Here is a 22793-nt window from a genome sequence, read left to right as displayed (position 1 = left end):
AAGTGCCCGGCTTGGTGTTGGGGGGTGGAGGGGTGTCTTTGGATGGTAGGCAGGGCCTGTGGCCCTTTCTGCTCCCCTGTTTCCAAGCTTCCTACTCCCTCAGGCCAGAGTCCTTCTGGACCTAGCCCCTCCCCTTGTCACCACCGAGGGCACTGAGTGAGGTGCTGTAGGCAGGTCTAGAGCCCATGTGGGCATATCACAAGGGTCTCACACAGTGACCAGCTGCTCATCTTAGGCCACAGCCTGACCTTTGATGTAAGCACAGCCTAAATCCTGACCCACAACCACCAGGTGGTGTCCCCTCCTCAGCATGGACACAGCCTGAGCCCATCCACAGCCGGAAGTCTTTCCGGCCCTGTCTAACGCCACTCTCTGACCCCAGCTGCTGCTGAGGCGAGCTGTCCAGCTGTCCACAGTGCTGTCCCTTGACTTTTCAGAAGAGACCCCTCCCTCTGCTGCCTGAAGGCCTCACCTTCTCTTCCCGGTCTCACATTCCTGATCCTGTGTCTGAGCTCTATCACCACCAGCCCAAAGCCTCAGTTTCCCCCATGACTCTGGTGGGCACAGCATCCCCTTCTGCAGCCTCCTTGCAGAAAGGGGATGTCGGGTGGGGGGACTCAGGCAGCAAATGGGTCCTCTGCCTGTGCTCTGCCCAGACGGTGAGCAAGCTGGTGATCCAGGACGCCAATGTGTCTGCCATGTACAAGTGTGTGGTCTTCAACAAGGTGGGCCAGGACGAGCGGCTCATCTACTTCTACGTGACCAGTGAGTGACCTGGCTGGGCCTGGCGGAGGTCGGAGACCGGGTGGACAGGAGGAGAGCAGGCCTGGGAGAGGAGGAGGAGGCCAGGTTGGGGCAAGGTTCCGGTGACTGTGGGACACCCAGGAGAAACATACTGGGCCCCTGGGCCTTGGTGACAGGGACAGATTTGGAGGCCATGGCATAGGGACTGGGGTGCTGGTCCACCAGGATGGAGTAGCACCCTCTGCCCTCAGCCCAGGGGTGGCGTCCTGCTCCCTGCAGCTCCACTGCCATCTCCTTCCCAAGCCCTGGATGAGAAGAGGCAGTTCAAGGTGTGTTTTGCCCTGGGGAGAAGGTTCGTAGGTTCCGCAGATTCTCAGCCATGTTAGTGAGCTCAGAAAAGCTAAGAAGCCCCCAAAAAGGAAGTCACTGGGCCCAGGGGTGTAGGGGGGGTGTGCACCTGATAGAGAGATGGAGCTGGAGAGAACACTTGGGGTGGGGGAGGAGGGAGAGGAGGCCACAGGAGCCTGACAAGGAGTGGCCAGAGGAAACTGGAGTGAGAAGGCCATTGCTGAAAGCTAATGAAACAATGAGATTGCGTCAAGGAGAGGACAGTGGTGGGGTGTGGTCAGCAGCAAGGGAGGATGGGGACTCAGGCTGCCACTGAATCTGATGACAAGGAACTCACCGATGACTAGGCTCCTAGGAGAGGTGGGGACAGCAGCCGACGGGGGCTTGTCCAGGAGAGAGCTGCAGGGAGGCAGGCAGGAGCAGAGCCTGTGGAGCCGACTTTGGTCGGCTAGCCCTGGTGGTCAGTGAGAGGGAGAGATGGGGGTGAAGAGGTCTCCCGGTGGTGGACCTGGCTGCGATTCACATGATGCCCACCCCTTTGGTTGAAAGCTGAGTGAGTCCAAAGGCCCATGGGAAAGGGAGAGCAAACACCTGGCAGGTGAAGCACAATGTCATTGGTATGCTGTCACAGTGATTCCTCCTCCCACCCCAGCCATCCCTGATGGCTTCAGCATTGAATGGGAGCCATCAGAGGAGCCCCTAGAGGGCCAGGCCGTGCGCCTGAGCTGCCGGGCCGACAACTACACTTATGAGCACCTGCGTTGGTACCGCCTCAACCTGTCCACGTTGCACGATGCCCACGGGAACCCACTGCTGCTCGACTGCAAGAACGTGCACCTATTCGCCACGCCCCTGGCCGCCAGCCTGGAGGAGGCAGCGCCGGGGACACGCCACACCACGCTCAGCCTGACCATCCCCCACGTGGCACCTGAGCACGAAGGAGACTATGTGTGCGAGGTGCAAGACCGTCGCAGCCATGACAAGCACTGCCACAAGAAGTACCTGTCAGTGCAGGGTGAGGCGGGCAGGGCCGGCGGGAGAGGGTGGGCAGTGCTTCCCAAGAAGCCCTCGCCCCCAGTCTAGCAGGTGCCTGGGCAGTCCCTCCATGAACCTGAGTCTGCACGAGTGTCCCCTTCCCAACCCACTCTCAAACCCTGTCCCTTCTTTCAGCTTCGTGCAGTCTGCACCCTCCGCTCCGTGGAGGGCCCCTCCCCAGTGCCCTCTGGCTTTGAGCATTCCACTTAGCTCCCTCTTGACTCCTGCCCCCAGCCCTGGAAGCCCCGCGGCTCACGCAAAACTTGACTGACCTCCTGGTGAACGTGAGCGACTCCCTGGAGATGCGGTGCCCAGTGGCTGGGACGCACATGCCCAGCATCGTGTGGTACAAAGACGAGAGGCTGCTGGAGGAAGAGTCCGGTAGGGGTGGACCCGAGAAAAGGGAGGAGTGTGGAGGCTCCTGAGGCCAAGGCTCCAGGCCCGTCTGAACTGCAACCTCCATCCCGCCCCCTGCAGGCATCGACCTGGCAGACTCGAACCAGAAGCTGAGCATCCAGCGCGTGCGCGAGGAGGACGCGGGCCACTACCTGTGCAGTGTGTGCAATGCCAAGGGCTGCGTCAACTCTTCTGCCAGCGTGGCTGTAGGAGGTCTGGCCCCGCTCTCGCGCCCCTGTGCCACCTCCTGCCCTCACTTGGTGCCTTGTTGTGGCCACCTTGTGCAAGTAGTGCCCACCAGAAGGGGTGCTTCCCGCGGGGTGCACCCTCTCCCCCTACACACACACACGCATGCACGCACGCACTCACACTTGCCTTTCCGCCCACGCAGGCTCCCAGGATAAAGGCAGCATGGAGATCATAATCCTCGTCGGCACCGGGGTCATCGCGGTCTTCTTCTGGTTGCTGCTCCTCCTTATCTTCTGTAACATGAGGAGGGTGAGTGCTGCTCTCCCCAGCTCCTCATGAGGTTTTTCTTCACCCTGGCCAGCCTGTAAGATAAGGAATAAGGTCCCTGTCCTGGCTCACCTGGAAGCACCTTCTCCCTGGAAGTCTCCCTGACTCCTCCATGCTGGGCTCTTACGCAACCAGAGGTTCCCACTGTCCCCTCCTTGATTGAGAGCCCTGAGGAGATCCCATCTGTCCTGGGCAAAGTTTTACCCAGGCCACAGCAGCACGGCTTACCCAGTGAGCTGTCTCCACCCCCACCTCCAGCCAGCCCATGCAGACATCAAGACCGGCTACCTGTCCATTATCATGGACCCCGGGGAGGTGCCTCTGGAGGAGCAGTGTGAATACCTGTCCTATGATGCCAGCCAGTGGGAGTTCCCCCGGGAGCGGCTGCACCTCGGTGAGGCCAGCACCTAGTCTGCCCCACCCCCTGTCCTATCTGGCAGAGGCAGTTCCAGCTGCTGTGAGGCCAGTGGGCTGGAGCCCTGAAATACATCCATTTTCAGAACTCATGCCAGAAAGTCCTGCCTGGCCCTCACCTGGCCTGATCTGACCATCTGGTAGTGAATCCCCAGAACCACAGCCAGGGCTCCCAGTTCCCAGGCCCCAGAGGTCACCATGTCCTGCTGCTCTGAGCTGGGTGGACCTACCACACCTGCTGGGAGAGGATGCAGGCCTTCCTGTCTGCCTCTCCTCTCCCTTTGCCCGCTCAGCTCTCCAGGCTCTTCCTGTTTGGCAGAGGGGCTCCCGACCTTCCTCCCCCTCCTGGGCCTTCCTTCCTGGCCCTCCACACGGGTTGCCCCTGCTGCCCATCTCTCTCCACCCTCACCTCCATGCAGCTCACCTGGAACCGGCTCCCTGCCCCCACAGGGAGAGTCCTGGGCCATGGGGCCTTCGGGAAGGTGGTGGAAGCCTCTGCTTTCGGAATCAACAAGGGCAGCAGCTGTGACACTGTGGCCGTGAAAATGCTGAAAGGTCAGCGGGCAGACGGGGCTGCTGTGCTGGTGAGAATCAGCGGCTCCGGGTGGGCTGGTGATGCTGTGGTAAAGGAGAGAAACTGAGGCTCAGAGCCAGGCTTTCACCCAAGGTCCTACAGGGAGTTCATGGAAGTCAGAGCCTGGCCCGGGGCTCAGGTTTGAGTAATCCTTCCCAATCCTACCTGAACCCCCTGCCTCAGAGGGGCGGCTGGGTGGTGCTGGGGACCCTGCGCCAGCGCGGGCAGGAGCGCTGACGGCGCCTTAGGTAACTAAGCGCAGGCATTGGGGCCGGCGCGGGGCTGGGCTGGCAGCACGTGCATCCCCTCTGTCCCCTCTAGAGGGCGCCACAGCTAGCGAGCACCGCGCGCTGATGTCGGAGCTCAAGATCCTAATCCACATCGGTAACCACCTCAACGTGGTCAACCTTCTAGGGGCGTGCACCAAGCCTAACGGTACCGAGCTCGGGCGCCCCGGGGGGAGGAGAAGCTCTCGGGCGCACTGGTCGCGGGTGCGAAGCGTGGGCTGACCTTGGAGAGGGCGGGGGCGGACCGGGGCGCAGGGTGACGCGGGAGCGGGGCGTTGCTTTGGTGGCGGTCCGCCTGCGTGTCCTTGGTCACTTAGCGCCCGGCTTCTGCCCCGCCCCAGGACCCCTCATGGTGATCGTGGAGTTCTGCAAGTATGGCAACCTCTCCAACTTCTTGCGCGCCAAGCGTGAGGCCTTCAGCCTCTACGCGGTAGGTGGGCACCCAGCCAGGGCCAGAGCTCTGCCACGAGCTGGCCGCCAAAGTGGGCTGGGGGAATGCCTCTGCCGTGGGCGGCGGGTTCCCCTTCGGACCTGCTTTGTGCATCCGCAGGAGAAATCCCCTGCACAACGACGGCGCTTCCGCGCCATGGTGGAGGGCGCCAAGGCCGACAGGAGGAGGCCTGGGAGCAGCGACAGGGCGCTCTTCACATGGCTGCTGATGGGCAAGGGCGGGGCGGGGCGGGCCCCTCGGGTCCAAGAAGGTAAGAGTCTGGCTTCCCCTTGCCCAGGGTGTCTGGCAGGCACCATCATGCCTTATGGTCAGGGGACTGGGATAATCCAGCCTGGCTCTCGTGGAGGGGGTTACATGGGAGAGCAAGTAATGGGTTCTGCCTTAGGAAGGGAGGACACCTCAGGGACAGTTTTCATAGAGACTTTTGACATTTGATTTGGGCATCACTGGATAAGTAAGAGTTTGCCTTGCAGACAGGGAGGGAGAGCAGACATAGCAGTTGCAAAGGTCCAGTGGTGCAGCAGTATTCACTGACCTGGAAGTATTTAGTGGGTATTGCAGAGAGTGGGCACTGAAGGGTGGAGAGGGGGACCGCATGCTTGTTAGCTAATGCCAGGGGCCTCAGGGGCCCCACCAAGAGAGATGCAGCCAGGGTTGGATGAACAAACCCTTCCTTTGGGAAAGCATGGAAGATGGGGGTCATGGAGGGGAGCCCTCCCGAGCTTACCTTGCTCCTTTGTGCAGCTGAGGACCTGTGGCTGAGTCCGCTGACCATGGAAGACTTGGTCTGCTACAGCTTCCAGGTGGCCCGAGGGATGGAGTTCCTGGCCTCCCGCAAGGTGACTGCACCAGCAGGCCCTTCAGAGTGGAGAAGGGCACAGACCCACCGGCATGGTGCACAGTTCTAGCTAACCCTACAGTGACCCTGTGGTGGAGGCACAGCTCTCCCACGTGGCAGAGAAGGAAACAGCCCAAAGCCTGGAAATGACTTCCCAAGATTTCCAGCTAGTCAGTGGCAGAACTGATCGTGGCCTCAGTGTCTGTCCCACCTACAGCCTCCTTTGCCACAACTCCATGAGTCCACTCTATGGAGAGCCCTGGGGTGCACAAATCTGTGCTGGAAGGAGCAGAGCAGGGCCCCAGCGTGGGTGTGACCTTAGGTGCCTGCCCTGACTGCCTCTCCACCTCCTCTGGCCCCCAGTGCATCCACAGAGACCTGGCTGCTCGGAACATTTTGCTCTCTGAAAGCGACGTGGTGAAGATCTGTGACTTCGGCCTGGCCCGGGACATCTATAAGGACCCCGACTACGTGCGCAAAGGCAGCGTGAGTACAGGCTACGTGCCTCCTTCCAGGAGCAGGTGGGGTGCTCACCAGCGGCAACATGGAAAGTCTGAGGGAACCCAAAATACCTGCAGGAACCCAAATACCCCCGCGCGCGCGCACACACACACACACACCTGGTTGAAGTGGTGTTTGTCAGGTTTCTCCACTGTAGAGTGTTGGAATGTTCTGGTAAGAATATTCTAGTTAGGTGAATGACTGTGATAATTGCTTGGGCTTTAGGTATTGAAGTAAATTATGTCAATATAGTGCTCATTGAATGTTGTGTTTTTCCAAATAATATATCCAGAGCTAAGCATTAAATTTTTAAAATGTTCAAGTTTTATACATTTTCAAGTTTTATACATTTTCATTTCTCTTTGGTGAAAACCTTGAAGTAGGATTGCTGAGTTATGTGATTAAGTATGTTTAAATTTGTAAGAAACTGCCAAATTGTTTTCCAAAGTGACTCAATCATTTTACATTCTTACCAGCAAGATAGGAGTTTCAGAGGCTGCATGCACATTTTCACCAATACTTGGTTTTAAGTCTTTTTAATGTTAGTCATTTTCAGTGGGTGTGAGGAGTGGGGACAGGGGCTGAGGAGCAGGGAACACGGTGCTCTGATTGACGCTGTTCTGGCCCACGTCTTGGTTCCTTAGTTGGACACTGACTCCCATGCCTGCCCTGTGGGGGCTGCACATGAAGAGGTGGACCCTGCATAGTGTCCGTCCTGGAAATGGACCAGCCAGGTGTAGGGCGGTCACAAAAGTCCATGGGTGCTAGGTGAAGTGTGTGTCTTGGCGCACAGAGGCAGCCAGACAGGTACTTGAATGAGCATCCACAGCGGATTAAGGGTTTGCCCTGAAAGAGGAAGGAAGAGGACTAGAGGAAGGGAGGCAATGGCCAGGATGGGTCCAGGCTGTGACAGGACACTAGGGAGAAGACTTTTGTCTTTCACTCTAACTCACAAGATACGTGGGGGCATGTGGAGGGGGAGGGGATGGTGTGTGGGGCGTGGTGAGGTGAGGGGCAGGTGTGTGGGGCGTGTGGAGGGGGAGGGGATGGTGTGTGGGGCGTGGTGAGGTGAGGGGCAGGTGTGTGGGGCGTGTGGAGGGAAGGGACAGGTGTGTGGGGCGTGTGACGGTGAGGGGCAGGTGTGTGGGGCGTGTGGAGGGAAGGGACAGGTGTGTGGGGCGTGTGGAGGTGAGGAGCAGGTGTGTGGGGCGTGTGGAGGTGAGGGGCAGGTGTGTGGGGCGTGTGGAGGGGGAGGGGATGGTGTGTGGGGCGTGGTGAGGTGAGGGGCAGGTGTGTGGGGCGTCTGGAGATGAGGGGTAGGTGTGTGGGGCATCTGGAGGTGAGGGGTAGGTGTGTGGGGCGTCTGGAGATGAGGGGTAGGTGTGTGGGGCGTCTGGAGGTGAGGGGTAGGTATGTGGGGTGTTTGGAGGTGAGGGGCAGGTGTGTGGGGAGTATGGAGGTGAGGGGCAGGTGTGTGGGGCGTCTGGAGGTAACGGCAGGTGTGTGGGGTGTCTGGAGATAAGCGGCAGGTGTGTGGGGCGTGTGAAGGTGAGGGGCAGGTGTGTGGGGCGTCTGGAGGTGAGCGGCAGGTGTGCGGGGCGTCTGGAGGTGAGAAGCAGGTCTGTGGGGCGTGTGAAGGTGAGGAGCAGGTGTGTGGGGCGTGTGGAGGGAAGGGGCAGGTGTGTGGGGCATGTGAAGGTGAGGGGCAGGTGTGTGGGGCGTCTGGAGGGAAGGGGCAGGTGTGTGTGGGGGTGTGGAGGTGAGGGACAGGTGTGTGGGGCCTGTGGAGGGAAGGACAGGTGTGTGGGGTGTGTGAAGGTGAGGAGCAGGTGTGTGGGGCGTGTGAAGATGAGGGGCAGGTGTGTGGGGCGTGTGAAGGTGAGGGGCAGGTGTGTGGGGCGTGTGAAGGTGAGGGGCAGGTGTGTGGGGCGTCTGGAGGTGACGGCAGGTGTGTGGGGCGTGTGGAGATAAGCGGCAGGTGTGTGGGGCGTGTGAAGGTGAGGGGCAGGTGTGTGGGGCGTGTGGAAGTGAGGGGCAGGGGTGTGGGGCGTGTGGAGGTGAGGGGCAGGGGTGTGGGGCGTGTGGAGGTGAGGGGCAGGTGTGTGGGGCGTGTGGAGGTGAGGGGCAGGGGTGTGGGGCGTGTGGAGGTGAGGGGCAGGGGTGTGGGGCGTGTGGAGGTGAGGGGCAGGGGTGTGGGGCGTGTGGAGGTGAGGGGCAGGTGTGTGGAGTGTGTGGAGGGAAGGGGCAGGTGTGTGTGGGGGTGTGGAGGGAAGGACAGGTGTGTGGGGCGTGTGAAGGTGAGGGGCAGGTGTGTGGGGCGTGTGAAGGTGAGGGGCAGGTGTGTGGGGCGTGTGGAGGTGAGGGGCAGGGGCGTGGGGCGTGTGGAGGTGAGGGGCAGGGGCGTGGGGCGTGTGGAGGTGAGGGGCAGGTGCGTGGGGCGTGTGGAGGTGAGGGGCAGGGGCGTGGGGCGTGTGGAGGTGAGGGGCAGGGGCGTGGGGCGTGTGGAGGTGAGGGGCAGGGGCGTGGGGCGTGTGGAGGTGAGGGGCAGGGGCGTGGGGCGTGTGGAGGTGAGGGGCAGGGGCGTGGGGCGTGTGGAGGTGAGGGGCAGGGGCGTGGGGCGTGTGGAGGTGAGGGGCAGGGGCGTGGGGCGTGTGGAGGTGAGGGGCAGGGGCGTGGGGCGTGTGGAGGTGAGGGGCAGGGGCGTGGGGCGTGTGGAGGTGAGGGGCAGGTGTGTGGGGCGTGTGGAGGTGAGGGGCAGGTGTGTGGGGCGTGTGGAGGTGAGGGGCAGGTGTGTGGGGCGTGTGGAGGTGAGGGGCAGGTGTGTGGGGCGTGTGGAGGTGAGGGGCAGGTGTGTGGGGCGTGTGGAGGTGAGGGGCAGGTGTGTGGGGCGTGTGGAGGTGAGGGGCAGGTGTGTGGGGCGTGTGGAGGTGAGGGGCAGGTGTGTGGGGCGTGTGGAGGTGAGGGGCAGGTGTGTGGGGCGTGTGGAGGTGAGGGGCAGGTGTGTGGGGCGTGTGGAGGTGAGGGGCAGGTGTGTGGGGCGTGTGGAGGTGAGGGGCAGGAGTGCATCCAGAAGGCCCCTCTGTGGTTGTGAGGAAGCAGGAGTGGAGGTGCTGGTGTGAAGGGAGAGGCCATGGTGCTCAGGGCTCCCAGGTGGAGGCCATCAGTGGGAGAGACGGATGATGGGGAAGCACATCAGGCGAAGGGGTCAGGAGAAGGGGTCAGGAGTGCCATCAAGCTTTCAGTGTGGGGACCAAGTGAGTAGATGAGGTGGGAGGAGGAGGGCCTGCAGGGACCTGGATCCTCCATAGAAAGAGCAGGAGCAGAGAGGGCCACAGGGACCCAGGCCAGCATCAGGGAACAAGCCGCCAAGGAGGTGACAGGCACCTGGGGGTGGGAGGTGGGCAAATTACAGGAGCCACCTGAATTTTACAGGCCCCTTCCTGGTTGCTGGCCCCAGTGTCCTGGGGAAACTAGGGACTGGAGGGCGGCCTCCTGGGGTTTCACCTCCTCCCTTTTTTCCCTCCCCGAGGGGACACACTTACTTTGCCTCCTGCAGGCCCGGCTGCCCCTGAAGTGGATGGCGCCTGAAAGCATCTTTGACAAGGTGTACACGACGCAGAGCGATGTGTGGTCCTTTGGGGTGCTGCTCTGGGAGATCTTCTCCCTGGGTGAGTGCAGGGAGGGCAGGAGAGGCACAGACACAGTTACAGGCTGCAGGTTGCACTACCAGCCCCTGTGGTGCCAGGGGCGGGGTGGCCCAGAGGTGTGCCCTGGAGCAAGCAGCCTAGGCCCTTCTGAGGCGGGTGGTTCGAGAGTCCCCTTCCTACCCCCCCAACACGGGACACCCTGGCGGGGTGGCATGTTCCAGCCTGTGCCAAGACAGAGCCCATGTTCACTCGGCAGGTCCCAGGCCCTCCTCACCTCTGTGGGGATGCTGCTCCTTCTTCAAGGGCTGGGAGCAGACCGCAGGGAGCTGAGTGCTCACTCCAGGACCCCATTTCTACGAGCCCCAAGTGGGAACCTGGGCCCCACTGGGACCAAGATGAAGCACATACGCTAGGGAGGGGCAAGGCAGTAAACAAGTGGGAAGGGGACAGTGGCCACTGTGATGAGCGCTATTGCTAAAGTGAGGAGGGTCGTAGTGTGAGCTGGAGGGGCCTGGTGGGCTGGGCGTGGCCCAGCTGGTGAAGGGGTGGGGTGAGCAGGTGGGCCTGGGAGGACAGACCCAGGGTCCCCACGTGCTGGAGGTGGGCAGGCTCGGTAGGGCTGGAGTCAGGAGACGCAAGAGAGGTGGCAGAGATGGCCACACCGCGTGGGGTGACGACCTGGAATCTAATGGGAGCCACGCAGGGATCTGAGAGAGGGCGGGAACTGTCTGACTCTCGTTTTAAGAGGGTAGTTGCTGAAGGGCAGAGGAAGACGAAAAGGCCCTTAGGACCCTGATGATTCGGGAACCTATTTTCACTAATATGCCTCTAACAAGTAACGGCAAGCCTAGTAGCTGGTGTCACCATCCTCTTTAAACCAAATGAAGCACTGGCACTGGGGGAGGGAGCCCCTTGCAGGTCCTGCCAGGAGCTGTGGGACCCGCACCCTACCATGGGGCCAGCACAGGCGATTTGGAGGCTGCGCTGAGCATCACGTGCTCCCCTCACCCACCCACCCCATTTCTGCCATCAGGGGCCTCCCCGTACCCTGGAGTGCAGATCAATGAGGAGTTCTGCCAGCGGCTGAAAGAGGGCACCCGGATGAGGGCCCCAGAGCTGGCCACTCCTGCCATGTGAGTCTCCTGCTGGCCAAGCAGGCTTTGGGGGACAGTAAAAGTGGGCATTAGGAGCGGTGTGGGCATGAGAGGGTGTGTGCCGGCGCAGGAAGGAGGGAGTAAGGAGGTGTGCAGGCACGGCTGGGGGTGGATGCCTTCAGACATATTCTCTCACTCTACCCCTCTCCTCTGCCAGGCAGGAGGGACACCAGTGCCTGAGCCCTGGGGGTGCGGGCAGGTGGGCGTGAGGACAGAGGTTCGGGGCTGGGCCTGCGGGTGCAGGGTGCGGCCCTCTGACCTCAGTCCAGCCACTTTGCTGCAGACGCCGCCTCATGCTGAGCTGCTGGTCCGGAGACCCCAAGGAGAGGCCTGCATTCTCAGAGCTCGTGGACATCCTGGGCAACCTGCTCCAGGGCGGGGGGCAGCAGGTAAGCCCCTCTTGGCTGCAGCAAGCTCTGGCCCCCACCCTGGCGCCATCATGTGGATGGTCAGAGCCCATCTTGGCCCACCAGGAGCCCCCATCTCCCGACTGAAGGGTGGCATGTCCCTCCACCCCCCTCTCCACACTTCCACCTGCCCAGCCCTGCCTTCACCTTGTGTGTCTGTCCCCATGGGACATGCTGCCCAGCCTCAGGGGCTGGAGACGGGCACTTGGCATCCAGTTCTGCCTCAAGAAGAGGCTGTTAAGAAGGTGCTCCTGCCTGCAGCCTCCTCTGGGGCCTTCAGAGCCCAGAACTTCTTAGGTCAGGAACCTCAGCAGTCTCCAGTGCAGGGGTGGGGCTGAAAGGGGCGGGGGAGGCTCTGATCCTGGCCGCCTCTCCCATTCCTGCCACCAGGGGGAGGAGGACTGCTTGGTGCCCTGCAGCTCAAGCTTGGAGGAGGGCAGCTTCCTGCAGGCGTCCACCGTGGCCCTCCATGTCCCCGAGGTCGATGCCCCCGAGGAGAGCAGCGCACGGAGCCTGCACAGCCTGGCCGCCAGGTCAGCGGCCCTCCTTGGGTCCCGGGGTTCCCCGAGGCAGGCAAGGAGAAAACAGTTATTCTCGTCAGTCATCAAGGAGAAAGCAAACTGCAAGGACTTGGGAGAACACTGTTCGCCAACTCAAAGAGTCAAGTGATCCTAGAGGGCAGTGCTGCTGTCACTGACGCTCTCCTGGGCAGGCTTAGGGAGCTGCAGGGCCACATGGCCTTGTGGATTTGCTTCTCACTGTGCCTCCTGGCTCCTTCTCTCTGCCCTCCAGCATCCTTCCACCCCCTCCCAGACTCTCTTTCCAATTTTGAAGGAGTGCCCATCTGGGGTACAGTGCCCAGGCCAGTTCCACATTGCAGGGAAAGAAAAGGGAGGGGGAATGAGTCCCAAGGGACCCTGGGAGCAGGGCAAGCCACCCACTAACCGGAATCCAGGATTGAGAACGTAGCTGCATCAGAGGTCTCTTGTGATGGCTGTTTACACTCCACATTCTCACTGGTGTCACTGAGAGGAAGGCACTGAGACACCTGCCCATTTGCCCCAATGCAGAACAGGGCCAGGCCTGGGGACAGGAACGACCAGCTGGCTCTTGCCAGGCTCTTCCCACCAACCTTTCAACAGGCACGTACATATATGTGTGTGCACACACACACACACAACACATACACGTATACACACACAATACACGTGCACACACGTGTGTACATCGACACATACGCACAGCGCATACACACATGCACATGCACACACACATACACGTGAAAATGCACACATATACATACACAGCACACACATACACATATGCATATATACACATGCACAAACACATACACACATGCACACATGCACACGTGTATACACATAGCGCCCACATACACAGGTGCACATATGCACATACACATACACAGACACACACATATACATTTACTCACACACACATACATACATAATACACATGCACACAACACACATGCGTGCACGTACACATAGCACACACACATGCACACAAATACACATACACATACACACGCTCGCATGCACGCACGCAGGCCTGGAGGTAGAACTGCCTGCCTTGCACAGGGCCTCTCCTCCTAGGGCGAAGGCCTCACCGGTCTCTCTCCTCACCTGGCTGGGTGCGCTCCCTTCCCTTCTGCACCCTCCCTAGCAGGAGAGGAGAAGTGGCTCAGCAAGGGGTTGCTAAGTATGGGGGCACCCAGGGAGGAACCTGGAGCAGCACTCCAGCCCCTGGAGTGGGGTCCTTCCCAAGAGGGTGACGGAGTTGGGGGGAAAGGTGGCCAGAGCTTTCAGGAGGGCTGCTGAGGTGGGTTTCTTCAGCACCCTCTGTTTTCCCCCACAGATATTACAATTGTGTGTCCTTTCCCGGGTATCTGGCCAGAGAGACCCAGGGTTCCTCCAGGATGAAAACATTCGAAGAATTTCCCATGACCACAACGACCTACAAGTCCTCTGGGGTAAGTGGGAGAGGCTGTGCACCCCAGATCGTGGTCTCTGGGCTCTGCCTGCAGACAGGCGCATGTCAAGAACTCCTGAGGCAAGCGGCAGAAATCAGCTCAGAAAAGGATGTTGACTGTCCCTTGAAATGTCCCGGTTGTACCTCAGTATGTGATGCCAGAGTCTTTTTAACAGCTTTGGCCATGCCCTCCTTACTCATCAGTCCCAGCCCTCTCTCCCAGCAGGGTAGAAACCTCAATGAAAAGACGCCTCCTCCTTCCAGGTGGCTCTTGTAGAGTTACCCTTTGGTGACCACCAAGCCTCATGGCCGGCAGAAAGGGGACAGTGTCACTGGAGGTGGATGCTGGGGTACAGGGCACAGGAAAACCACCTGTGTCCTCAGATGCAGTCAAGGGCAGTGCAGCTTTCACAGCTCCGTGCGGCTGGAGCCAGGGTGTCCATTTGGTAAAAGCACAGGCTGCACCTTGAGTTCCAATGGACACAGCCAGGACCCCCCCCCCCCACCCCCGTCCCAGACTCCTTCACAGGGGCCTGCTCAGTGAGCACTGGCCTGGGACGGCTGGGCTAGAGCCATACACACCCCACTCACGTCCCAAGGGACCCTCAGCTCTGAGAAGAATGCAGTTGTCCTCCATGTAATTCAGAATGAAAACCATGCCAAGTCACACATGATTGAAGGGTGACAAGGCCCTCTAAGCCTGGGATGTGTCTGCATGAGGATCATTTTCCTACACAAGGAGCTGCCAGATTCTTTCAACACTTTCCCTGTCCCTTGGGGTGTGCCTGCTCTGCCTGTTCCCTGAGCACGTCCACGGCCACCTTGTAGGCCCCCCAGCGTGCCTGATTCCTGAGCATGGGCCAGGTGCAGGCCTCAGTTTCTCCCTCTGTGCCAGGGCATGTGACCCTCACCTGCACGCTCCAGTGAGGGAACAGATGCCCATTTCCTGCTCACTTTCCACAGAACAGGTGTCAGGTCGGCAGCAGTACAGGCCCACATGGCCCCATGCTGCCTGGGGGCAGCTGCCTGCAGCCCGGCCTTGAGGGGCCCACAGCCTTGTCCTATTCTCTCCACACAGGATAACCAGACAGACAGTGGAATGGTGCTGGCCTCCGAGGAGTTTGAGCGGCTGGAGAGCAGGCACAGACAAGAAGGCGGGCTCAGGTAGGGCTTCCTGAGCTTTCTCCCCTGCAAGGGGTCTGGGGAGGTAGGCTAGGCCTGCGCGTGCCTGTCATTCTTACTTGAAATTTTTCATGGCTCCCTATTGCTTTTTCCTGTGTTAAAGGCAAGCCACTCTGGAACTCCAGGCCTTTGGCTACCAGCCTTCCCAAAGGAGCCCCCTCCTCCATCACCTCCCTGACCCAGCACACCTGGTTCTGGTCCCCATACCTCCCTTCCATTTGACAGATACTCAGACACCACCTGTTTGTAAAGTATATGATTGACCATGTGGAGTGCACATACACAACCCTCCCCCACCCAGGGAGGGCCACCACCATCCCCGGGGCCCCCAGAACTTAGCCCAGTGGTCTCAGGAGCCAGACAGATCACATGACCTGGAGCTGGCTAGTGTCATGTGATAAGAATACAGTTACAGAGAAATTCTCATTCGTGTGCCTATATAGTGGGTGACCTGGATCAGTGACCACCGTTGGCCCAAGAAAATAGTCACGCCCCCCAAAAAAACCATGAATATTTAAACTATAGATGGATAGCTATAGATAAATATCTACCGATTCACTTTATTAATTGAGTTGCACATAACTGTTTAAATGACAGGACCTACAATGTTGTATGAAACAGGGCTCTTTTCTGCTTTCTTCAGACCGCTCACTCCCACCTTTGACATCTGCATCTTTGCCAGGAGCCCCTTTTTGAGTCGCCTGACACAGTAGCCCAAAGCCAATCTTGCTTGGCTTCTGCCTATGCTGTTTTGCAATCAATTTATATGTCGTCACTGAACATTTTGCCCTAAACAACAAGTATTTATTTGTGTCACATAAGGATAATTGATGTCTTTTCTCACCTCTCTGATAGGTGTATTTATGACCTTTCCAACTTAACCAATGTCAAACGATGGTGGTTGGCACCAATTCAACAGCAACAGGAATCCCCAATGTGGGGTGCAGTGAAGAAGGAAATTTTATTCGTTGAGTGCAAATAGCTCAATTGTGATACAGCGCAGCTGCAGAAGAGCGGGGCTGTGAGGCAGTTCAATATTGTTGCAGCTCAATTACAATACAGTGTGGCTGTGGGACACGAATGATAATGGCTGGTGACCTTGGCCATGAGGCAGCCCTGGGTGCGAAGCCCCTTTCCAGCTAGTCCGCTCCGCTCTGGACTACTGAGACATCTCTGAGGCTCAGCTCCGGCCAGGGAACCACAGTCTGCAGTCTTTAGTGGAAAGGGAAAGTGTGGTCATTGAGCCAGAGGGGAGCTGACTTACATAGAGAGAAGTCCCTGTCCTTGGTCCCTTATTGAGGACTCCAAATCCTCACAGATTGATTGGTCCAGAAAACACTGTCCTGATCAGTCAAAATTGAGCCTCTCTGATTGGTTGGTGATGATACTTATGAGGATATAGCTGCACAACTCTAATTGGACAGGGAAAGCCTCAGTCCTTTTGGTTAAAATAGGATTTCAGGAACTCCTTTGGAAGGGCTGGATGGCAGGCACACACAGCAGGCAGGCTTCTCCCTGAAGTGCAGCTTGTATGAGAGGCCCTTGTGTAGCAATGGCTGCTAGGCTCTGCTTATAAATTTGAGTCCAGTTAGCCACCAGGAACCCTTCTCAACAGGTACATTTATCCTTGGGGTCAACACCAATTATCGGTTATTTTCCCAACAGCCTATAAAGGGTGAGATTGCATGACTGTGAACACTGGCATTTGTGGGGTCATACGGCCAGGCTGTAGGGGGGGTTGGGGGGTCACACGCCCAGGCTGTAGGGGGGGTTGGGGGGTCACACGCCCAGGCTGTATGCGGCGTTTGTGGGGTCACACGCCCAGGCTGTATGCGGCGTTTGTGGGGTCACACGCCCAGGCTGTATGGGGCGTTTGTGGGGTCACATGCTCAGGCTGTATGGGCCGTTTGTGGGGTCACATGCCCAGGCTATATGGGGCGTTTGTGGGGTCACATGCCCAGGCTGTATGGGGCATTTGGGCGTCCTCTTTTGCTTTTATTGATTATCAGGTGACCTTTATTAGTGACCTGTTTCTGGAAAATTAATGCTAATTGCATTGACAGAAATAGTTTTTGGCTGATGTTTCTTTACCAAACAGTATTTTATCTCTCAAAAAGAGTGCCATGTTTCCCCGAAAATAAGACCTAGCCAGACCATCAGCTCTAATGCATCTTTTTTTTTTTAAACAGGACTTTATTGGGGGAACAGTGTGTACTTCCAGGACTTTTTTCCAAGTCAAGTTGTTGTCCTTTCAATCTTACTTGTGGAGGGTGCCGTTCAGCTTCTAGATGTTGTCCTTTCAGTCTTAGTTGTGGAGGGCGCAGCTCAGCTCCCGGTCCAGTTGCTGTTGCTAGTTGCAGGGGGCGCAGCCCACCATCCCTTGAGGGAGTCGAACCAGCAAACTTGTGGTTGAGAGGATGCACTCCAACCAACTGAGCCATCCAGGAGCTCAGTGGCAGCTCAGCTCAAGGTACCGTGTTCGATCTTAGTTGCAGGGGGCACTGCCAACCATCCCTTGTGGGACTCGAGGAATTAAACTGGCAACCTTGTGGTTGAGAGCCCACTGGCCCATGTGGGAATCGAACCGGCAGCCTTCGGAGTTAGGAGCACGGAGCTCTAACCGCCTGAGCCACTGGACCGGCCCTCCAGTGCATCTTTTGGAGCAAAAATTAATATAAGACCTGGTCTTATTTTACTATAAGACCAGGAATATAATGTAATATAATATAATATAATATAACATAATGTAATGTAATGTAATATAATAAATATAATATAATATATAATGTAATATACTACCAGTCTTATATTAATTTTTGCTCCAAAAGACGCATTAGAGCTGATGGTCTGGCTAGGTCTTATTTTCAGGGAAACACGGTAATTCAGTAACAGGGTAACCCAGGGTATGATAACTACTTAAATTCAAATCTCCGCACAGCTTCCTAAAAATAACACATGGAATAAGGCCCCTCAGAGCCTGTGCCTGTGACTCACCAGGAGAGAGACTCCGGTTTATGTGTGGATGGAACTCAGCACCAGGAGCAGCAGAGCCAAGCCTGAGCCATGCGGGAGGAGAGTCAGACGGGGTCTGCCCCGGGAGGGGGACTGTGACGAGGTCCTTAGGATAGTGGCTCCAGACCGGGGAGCTAATGAGGGGCTGAGACCTGGTGGGAAAAGCAGGGCTCCTAGGGCCAGTCTGGGACACAGGGGCCACTATCTTGGGAAGGCATTGCTTCTGAAGGGTAGTGAGCAGGAAGGGAGTGTAACCTCAGATGCTTGCTGGTGAAGGAAGAAGAAAGTGGCAGGTGATGAGAATCCTACGTAAGCAAGATCGTACCAAGACCAGAAGACAGACACACACCCAGGGAGCCGATCATTACAAAAACTTCTCACGGCAATGGCAACATTCTGTGCACGCGATCTTTTGGAAACATGTTTGATGAGCCACAAATAGGTCACTTGTGGTCACTTGTCAGGTGCATTCACTTGGCATATGGAATGTTCTCCAAATAAGTGCAAGCACAGAATGTGCCTCAGAGGGGCCTGAGGGGTGAGGAGAGAAGGAGGGTGTTTATCTTCCCAGTTCTTTTCCATCTGCTGTTAACCACTGGTCAGCACTCACCCCAGGGGGAGTTAAGTTGTCCTCACCTCCAGGTTGCTCAACCGGGCCCTTTCAGTGGCCACTCAGGATGCCAGAACCCATACCCTGCAGTGTGGCATTTCATCTATGTCTGTAGGTGAAAGAAAGGTCTGGAATCCCTGGGCTTGTGGCAGGTCAGCATGGCACCAGCACTCCCAGCTAACTGACTGGCTGGTCCTCGGTGGTGATACGCTGAGATGTGGAACATAAATGGAGCCTTTGGAAAGGACACAGTTGAAGGGATTCAAGTTGACACCAAAGATGTGGGTCTGATATACACTCCTTAATGAAGAAAACTAGGAGGCCACCACAGATCCCTAGTTCCTTCCAGAGTGTCACCAGCTATTTCTGGTCTGGGAAATCCTGACATGAACAATTATGAGCAGAAAAAATATAAGCATGATCCATACAGAGAACAAAAGAGAAAATTAAGATGACAACTTTTTGGTGGATGTAAAGACAAAACAATGAAGCAGAGAAAAATTGATACATGATTTAAACATATAATTAGATAAGCAGCTGCACCTTGAATCAGAAATTCAAAAATTTAGAATAGAAATGGACAGTGTGAAGATATCAAATGGAAACTGACTAAATTCAGGAAAGAAGTTGAAATATGAAGACCAGGGTACCTAAGAAACAGTAAATGTGATCAGACTTACAATGGAGGCAGAAGATGGGGATGAAGAGTCAAGAAAATAGAAATAAATAAAGAGATAAAAAGTATAAAAAAGAAAGGGATACAGAAGTTGAGTAGAAAAGGTCCAGTATGTATTAGGTTGCTGCAAAAGTAGTGGCAGTTTTTGCAATTATTTTTAGCCTTTTAAACTGCAATTACTTTTGCACCAACCTAATATAAAATTCCGTGTTTCCTCGAAAATAAGACCTAGCTGGACCATCAGCTCTAATGCATCTTTTGGAGCAAAAATTAACATAAGACCCGGTATTATATTATATTATAAAGACCCGGTGTCATGCAGGGTGGCCTGCGGGGTCTCTGCTCCCGCTCCCCACATAAGAACACAGGACATGGCTAGGCCAAAAAGGAACACGCACGGAGCCATAGGTAGGGGAGTCACACCACTATAGTCTCACTGGAGGCTGGATTCGCACGACGTGCGACCTGCTGTCCGCTTTTCTGCCAACTGACCGACTCCCCTCACTAGCTGCAATCCGCCGTGCTAACTGCAATCCGCGCTTGCTGGCTCAGCCACCATTCTCTGCTAGCGTAGCCACAGCAGTTATATTAGTGGCCAATGGCTCACTGGTTACAGCTGACGGCCAACTAGCCACAGCTGATGGCCAGCCAATCACAGTTGATGGCCATTTACTACCCGAGTGAGCACCTTTCTATGTGAGGCCCAGAGCCTGGAAACTGCACTCTTGGCTCTATCCCCACACCCGGTCTTATATTATAGTAAAATAAGACCAGGTCTTATATTAATTTTTGCTCCAAAAGACCCATTAGAGCTAATGGGCCTGCTAGGTCTTAATTTCGGAGAAACACGGTTGGAGCCTCTGAGGAAGAAAACGCTGACGGTGGAACATAACTGATGTTTTAAACTTGTAATTCAAGATAACTCTCCTAAATAAAAGAAGACCTGAGTCTACATCTGAGAACACTGGCCCAGACACTAAACTTTGAGGTGTATCTTAGTCAAAGTATTAGACTTTAAAGGTAAACATTCTGGGAATTCAGGCAGGAAGATCAACTCACGAAGGAAAAAAGGGGGGGGGGGTTCAGATTGGCTTTTCATTAGCACCATGAAAAGCAAAAACAAAAACAATGAAGCCACATTTTCAAAGCACTGAAAGAATGAGTGCTGAGGAGGGAGCACCGTAAGGCCCTCAGAGGGGGAGACTGGGCTGGAATTCAGCGCCTGCCAGGCCAGGGTGAGAACTTCACGCTGAGAGTGATGGGAAGCCATGGAGGGCTGTTGGGCGGAGAAGGGCATCTTCTAACCTTAAGGATCTCTGAGGAGTGGGCTGGAGGGGGGGGGTTGTGCGCTGGGAGGAGATGCGCAGAGTATGATGGTGGCTGCTTGCCCCAGACAGGGCAGGACATGAGATGGGCAGAATTCCAGTTCAAGTTAGGACGGACAGGACTTCCAGATGGATTGGACATGAGGGATGAGGGGCAGGGAGGAAGTAAGGATGACAGCCAGGTGTGTGAACCAGAGTCAGCGCTGGTGTCATTTACGGAGATGGCAAGACTGGGCGAGAAGCAAATTTGGGGGCATGAAGTTGAATATTTTCCATTGTCCCACACCCAGGCTTGGGACAGAGAGAATTCCAGTGTTTGCCAACAATCACATCAACCTGGTTTGCTATTTAAGTGAAGTCTGTGTGTTGCTGTTGGCTTTGCACTCAGGTGTGTCCTTGGTGATTCCAATCAGACCTGCCCCAGGTCCCGTCCCTCCTTTCCTCACGTCCTACTGACGTCACATTCTCTGTCTCAGCAGCTGTAAAGGACCCAGCTGGAATGTGGACGTGACCAGGGTGCATGCTGATCCCCAGGGGCGGCTGCGACGGCCTGACCGGGGCTCCCGGGGAGGCCAGGTGTTCTACAACAGCGAGTACGGGGAACTGGCCGGACCACGTGGGGAGGGCGACTGCACCCCATCGGCCCGAGCGCCCTTCTTTGAAGACAACAGCTACTAGGGAGGCCCAGGCAGGGCCCATAGGGCCCTGGCCTCCCACAGTTGGGGGGCTGTGGCTGGCGGGGTGAGCAGAGGTCTGGAGGCCCAGGCTGGGAACTCATCTTCTTTGGTTCAGCTGGGAGGTGTTTCCTCATTCCTGTCTACACCCTTCCGAGCTACGCAGAGCAAAACCCAGGCTCCAGGGCTCCCTGGACACTGTCACCACGCCTGCCCAGGGCTGCCCACAGACCCCCAGGGCCCTTCTCCTTTCAGATCACATTCCGTTTAGTGCCGTGTGTCCAGAGCCCATGCTGGGCCAGGCGCTCCCACAGGAACGTCCCTCTGGCCTGCGCTCACCATGGTGGGTGGTGGCAGGACCCCTGTTTCTTGACAGTCACATGTGATCGAGATGGATCCAGACTTGGGCTGCAGCCTCCCAGCCCCTTCCCCAAACACTGTCCCCTCCACGCAGCCCTTCCTTCCCTTGGGGAGGCCTTCACTTGCCTCTCCAGGGCTGAAGAGAATGCGCCATCTCCCTGTCTCAAAGTACAAATGAGGGATGGGAGGGGTGGGGGAGCCCTTCCCTGAGCCCAGCCAAACAGCCGTCTGGGGGCAGTGTCCCTGCAGCGCTGCCAGTGACAACTGCCTTCCCCTGACTGTGAGAACGCTGCTACAGATGTTTTTCATTAGAACTTCAGAGACTGTTTGAGCTGCTGTGAATTTACTTTCCAGAACTTCAGTCTGAAGGGAGCCCAGGGAAGGGCTTTCTGAATCTCGGTGATTCTTGCCCCTGACCTGCAGTTGGTGCCATAATAGCAGACGCAGACTTGGCCCCAGCCACTTCGCCTGGTCTGGAGTTGGAAGGGACAGCTGCTGGTCTAGAGCAGCCCCATTCGAGACACTCTTGGTTCTTCCCTCTGGGGCTTGGGTCTGCCACCCAAGGCACATCCCACACTGTGAACATCCTTATGAGGGGTGAACACCATGGATTCCACCCAGGAAGGCTTCAGGGTGGGCCCAGAAGACCCACCCAGCATTGCTCCATGCCATGAGGCAGAAGCCGTTCTCGTGGCTTCAGGGGGACCCATCTTCTGCCCCCTGGCGTGAGATTGGTGACCTGGCATTTCAAGCCTCTGCCCTCACAGGAGAGCAGCCCAGGACGCTCTGGAGATTGAAGCCAGTCTGCTCAGCACCCCCTCCCAGCTCACACTGCCCAGCCACCCTCACCCCGGCAGAAGGAAGACCCTCTTCCCGGTTAGCAGCACAGAGATTGACACCCCACCCCCACCCCACAAGACGCTTGCAGGACAGGCGGCCGTGCAGCGAGCAGGGGCTTGCCCACAGACACCCCCCCTTGTGTATTGTCCTTGAGTTTATGTCCAGTGCACCTGTGACTGATCCTCGCTGTCCCCAGGACCTGCTCCTTTGGAGTCACCTGACTGTGAGACTTGGGTCTCAGGTTTACTGGTGGAGGGGTCCAGAGGCTGTTAGAGGAGCCACACGTGTGATGGTGGTACCAGGCCTGGCCCCCAGGCCTCTCCCCAGGTGCGCACCAGTTGTCTGTCACCTCCCGTTTTGTCACAACTGCACACATAGAAATGTACTGGGAAGGAAACCTAAAGAAAGCCCTTGTAAACATGTGCTCCGAAAAGATCTAAACTATTTAACAGGATAATAATAAATTTGATGCCAGTCTTTGAGTTACAATGAATGGGTTCTCTCTTAAGTCCCAGCTCTCTGCAAAGATTTGTTTTCACCTTCCTCCTGCCCAATCATCAGCCCCACGAGGCCACTGGACAACTTACCAAAAAAAGGGTGTGAGAGGCCCCTGAGCCTGGACTCCCTCTCCCCAAAGCCACCAGCAGAGGACGCTGGATGCTGGGGAAGCACCAGGACACCAGGAAGTGCCCAGCTCTGTGATGGTGCTCCCTTAATGTTTATGTCTAAAGTGACATGGTACTTTGTCACCTCCCACTAAAGCCAAAGCTGCCCCAGGCTCTCAGCATCGATGGCCCATGGGCCTGGGAG

General features: G+C 56.9%; 1 protein-coding gene across 3 annotated transcripts in view; it reads left to right on the top strand.

The window, feature by feature from the left end:
- The window catches only part of FLT4 (fms related receptor tyrosine kinase 4), a gene marked incomplete at its 5' end in the record, with an annotated part of 44545 nt that extends 22074 nt beyond the window's left edge, over positions 1-22471 (top strand). For 2 of the 3 annotated variants that reach the window (XM_081035726.1, XM_081035724.1), the window contains 19 exons: positions 657-765; positions 1745-2107; positions 2362-2508; positions 2605-2736; positions 2915-3021; positions 3298-3433; positions 3904-4008; positions 4349-4462; positions 4656-4744; positions 4865-5015; positions 5510-5604; positions 5967-6089; positions 9661-9772; positions 10785-10884; positions 11189-11294; positions 11703-11845; positions 13191-13305; positions 14383-14468; positions 20589-22470. In XM_081035726.1, coding sequence (XP_080891852.1) covers positions 657-765; positions 1745-2107; positions 2362-2508; positions 2605-2736; positions 2915-3021; positions 3298-3433; positions 3904-4008; positions 4349-4462; positions 4656-4744; positions 4865-5015; positions 5510-5604; positions 5967-6089; positions 9661-9772; positions 10785-10884; positions 11189-11294; positions 11703-11845; positions 13191-13305; positions 14383-14468; positions 20589-20787 — 2532 coding nt within the window. In that variant the 3' untranslated portion in view covers positions 20788-22470. Of the gene's footprint in view, positions 1-656; positions 766-1744; positions 2108-2361; positions 2509-2604; positions 2737-2914; positions 3022-3297; positions 3434-3903; positions 4009-4348; positions 4463-4655; positions 4745-4864; positions 5016-5509; positions 5605-5966; positions 6090-9660; positions 9773-10784; positions 10885-11188; positions 11295-11702; positions 11846-13190; positions 13306-14382; positions 14469-20585 lie in introns of all 3 variants that reach the window. The other variant, XM_081035725.1, reaches the window with a different exon arrangement.
- Between the last annotated feature and the right edge of the window lie 322 nt (positions 22472-22793).

This window comes from Rhinolophus hipposideros, assembly GCF_964194185.1.
Source record: "Rhinolophus hipposideros genome assembly, chromosome: 23".
In the NCBI taxonomy this organism is placed as follows: Eukaryota; Metazoa; Chordata; class Mammalia; order Chiroptera; family Rhinolophidae; genus Rhinolophus; species Rhinolophus hipposideros.
Note: the sequence above shows the minus strand (reverse complement) of the source record. Positions and strands in the feature narration are given on the sequence as shown.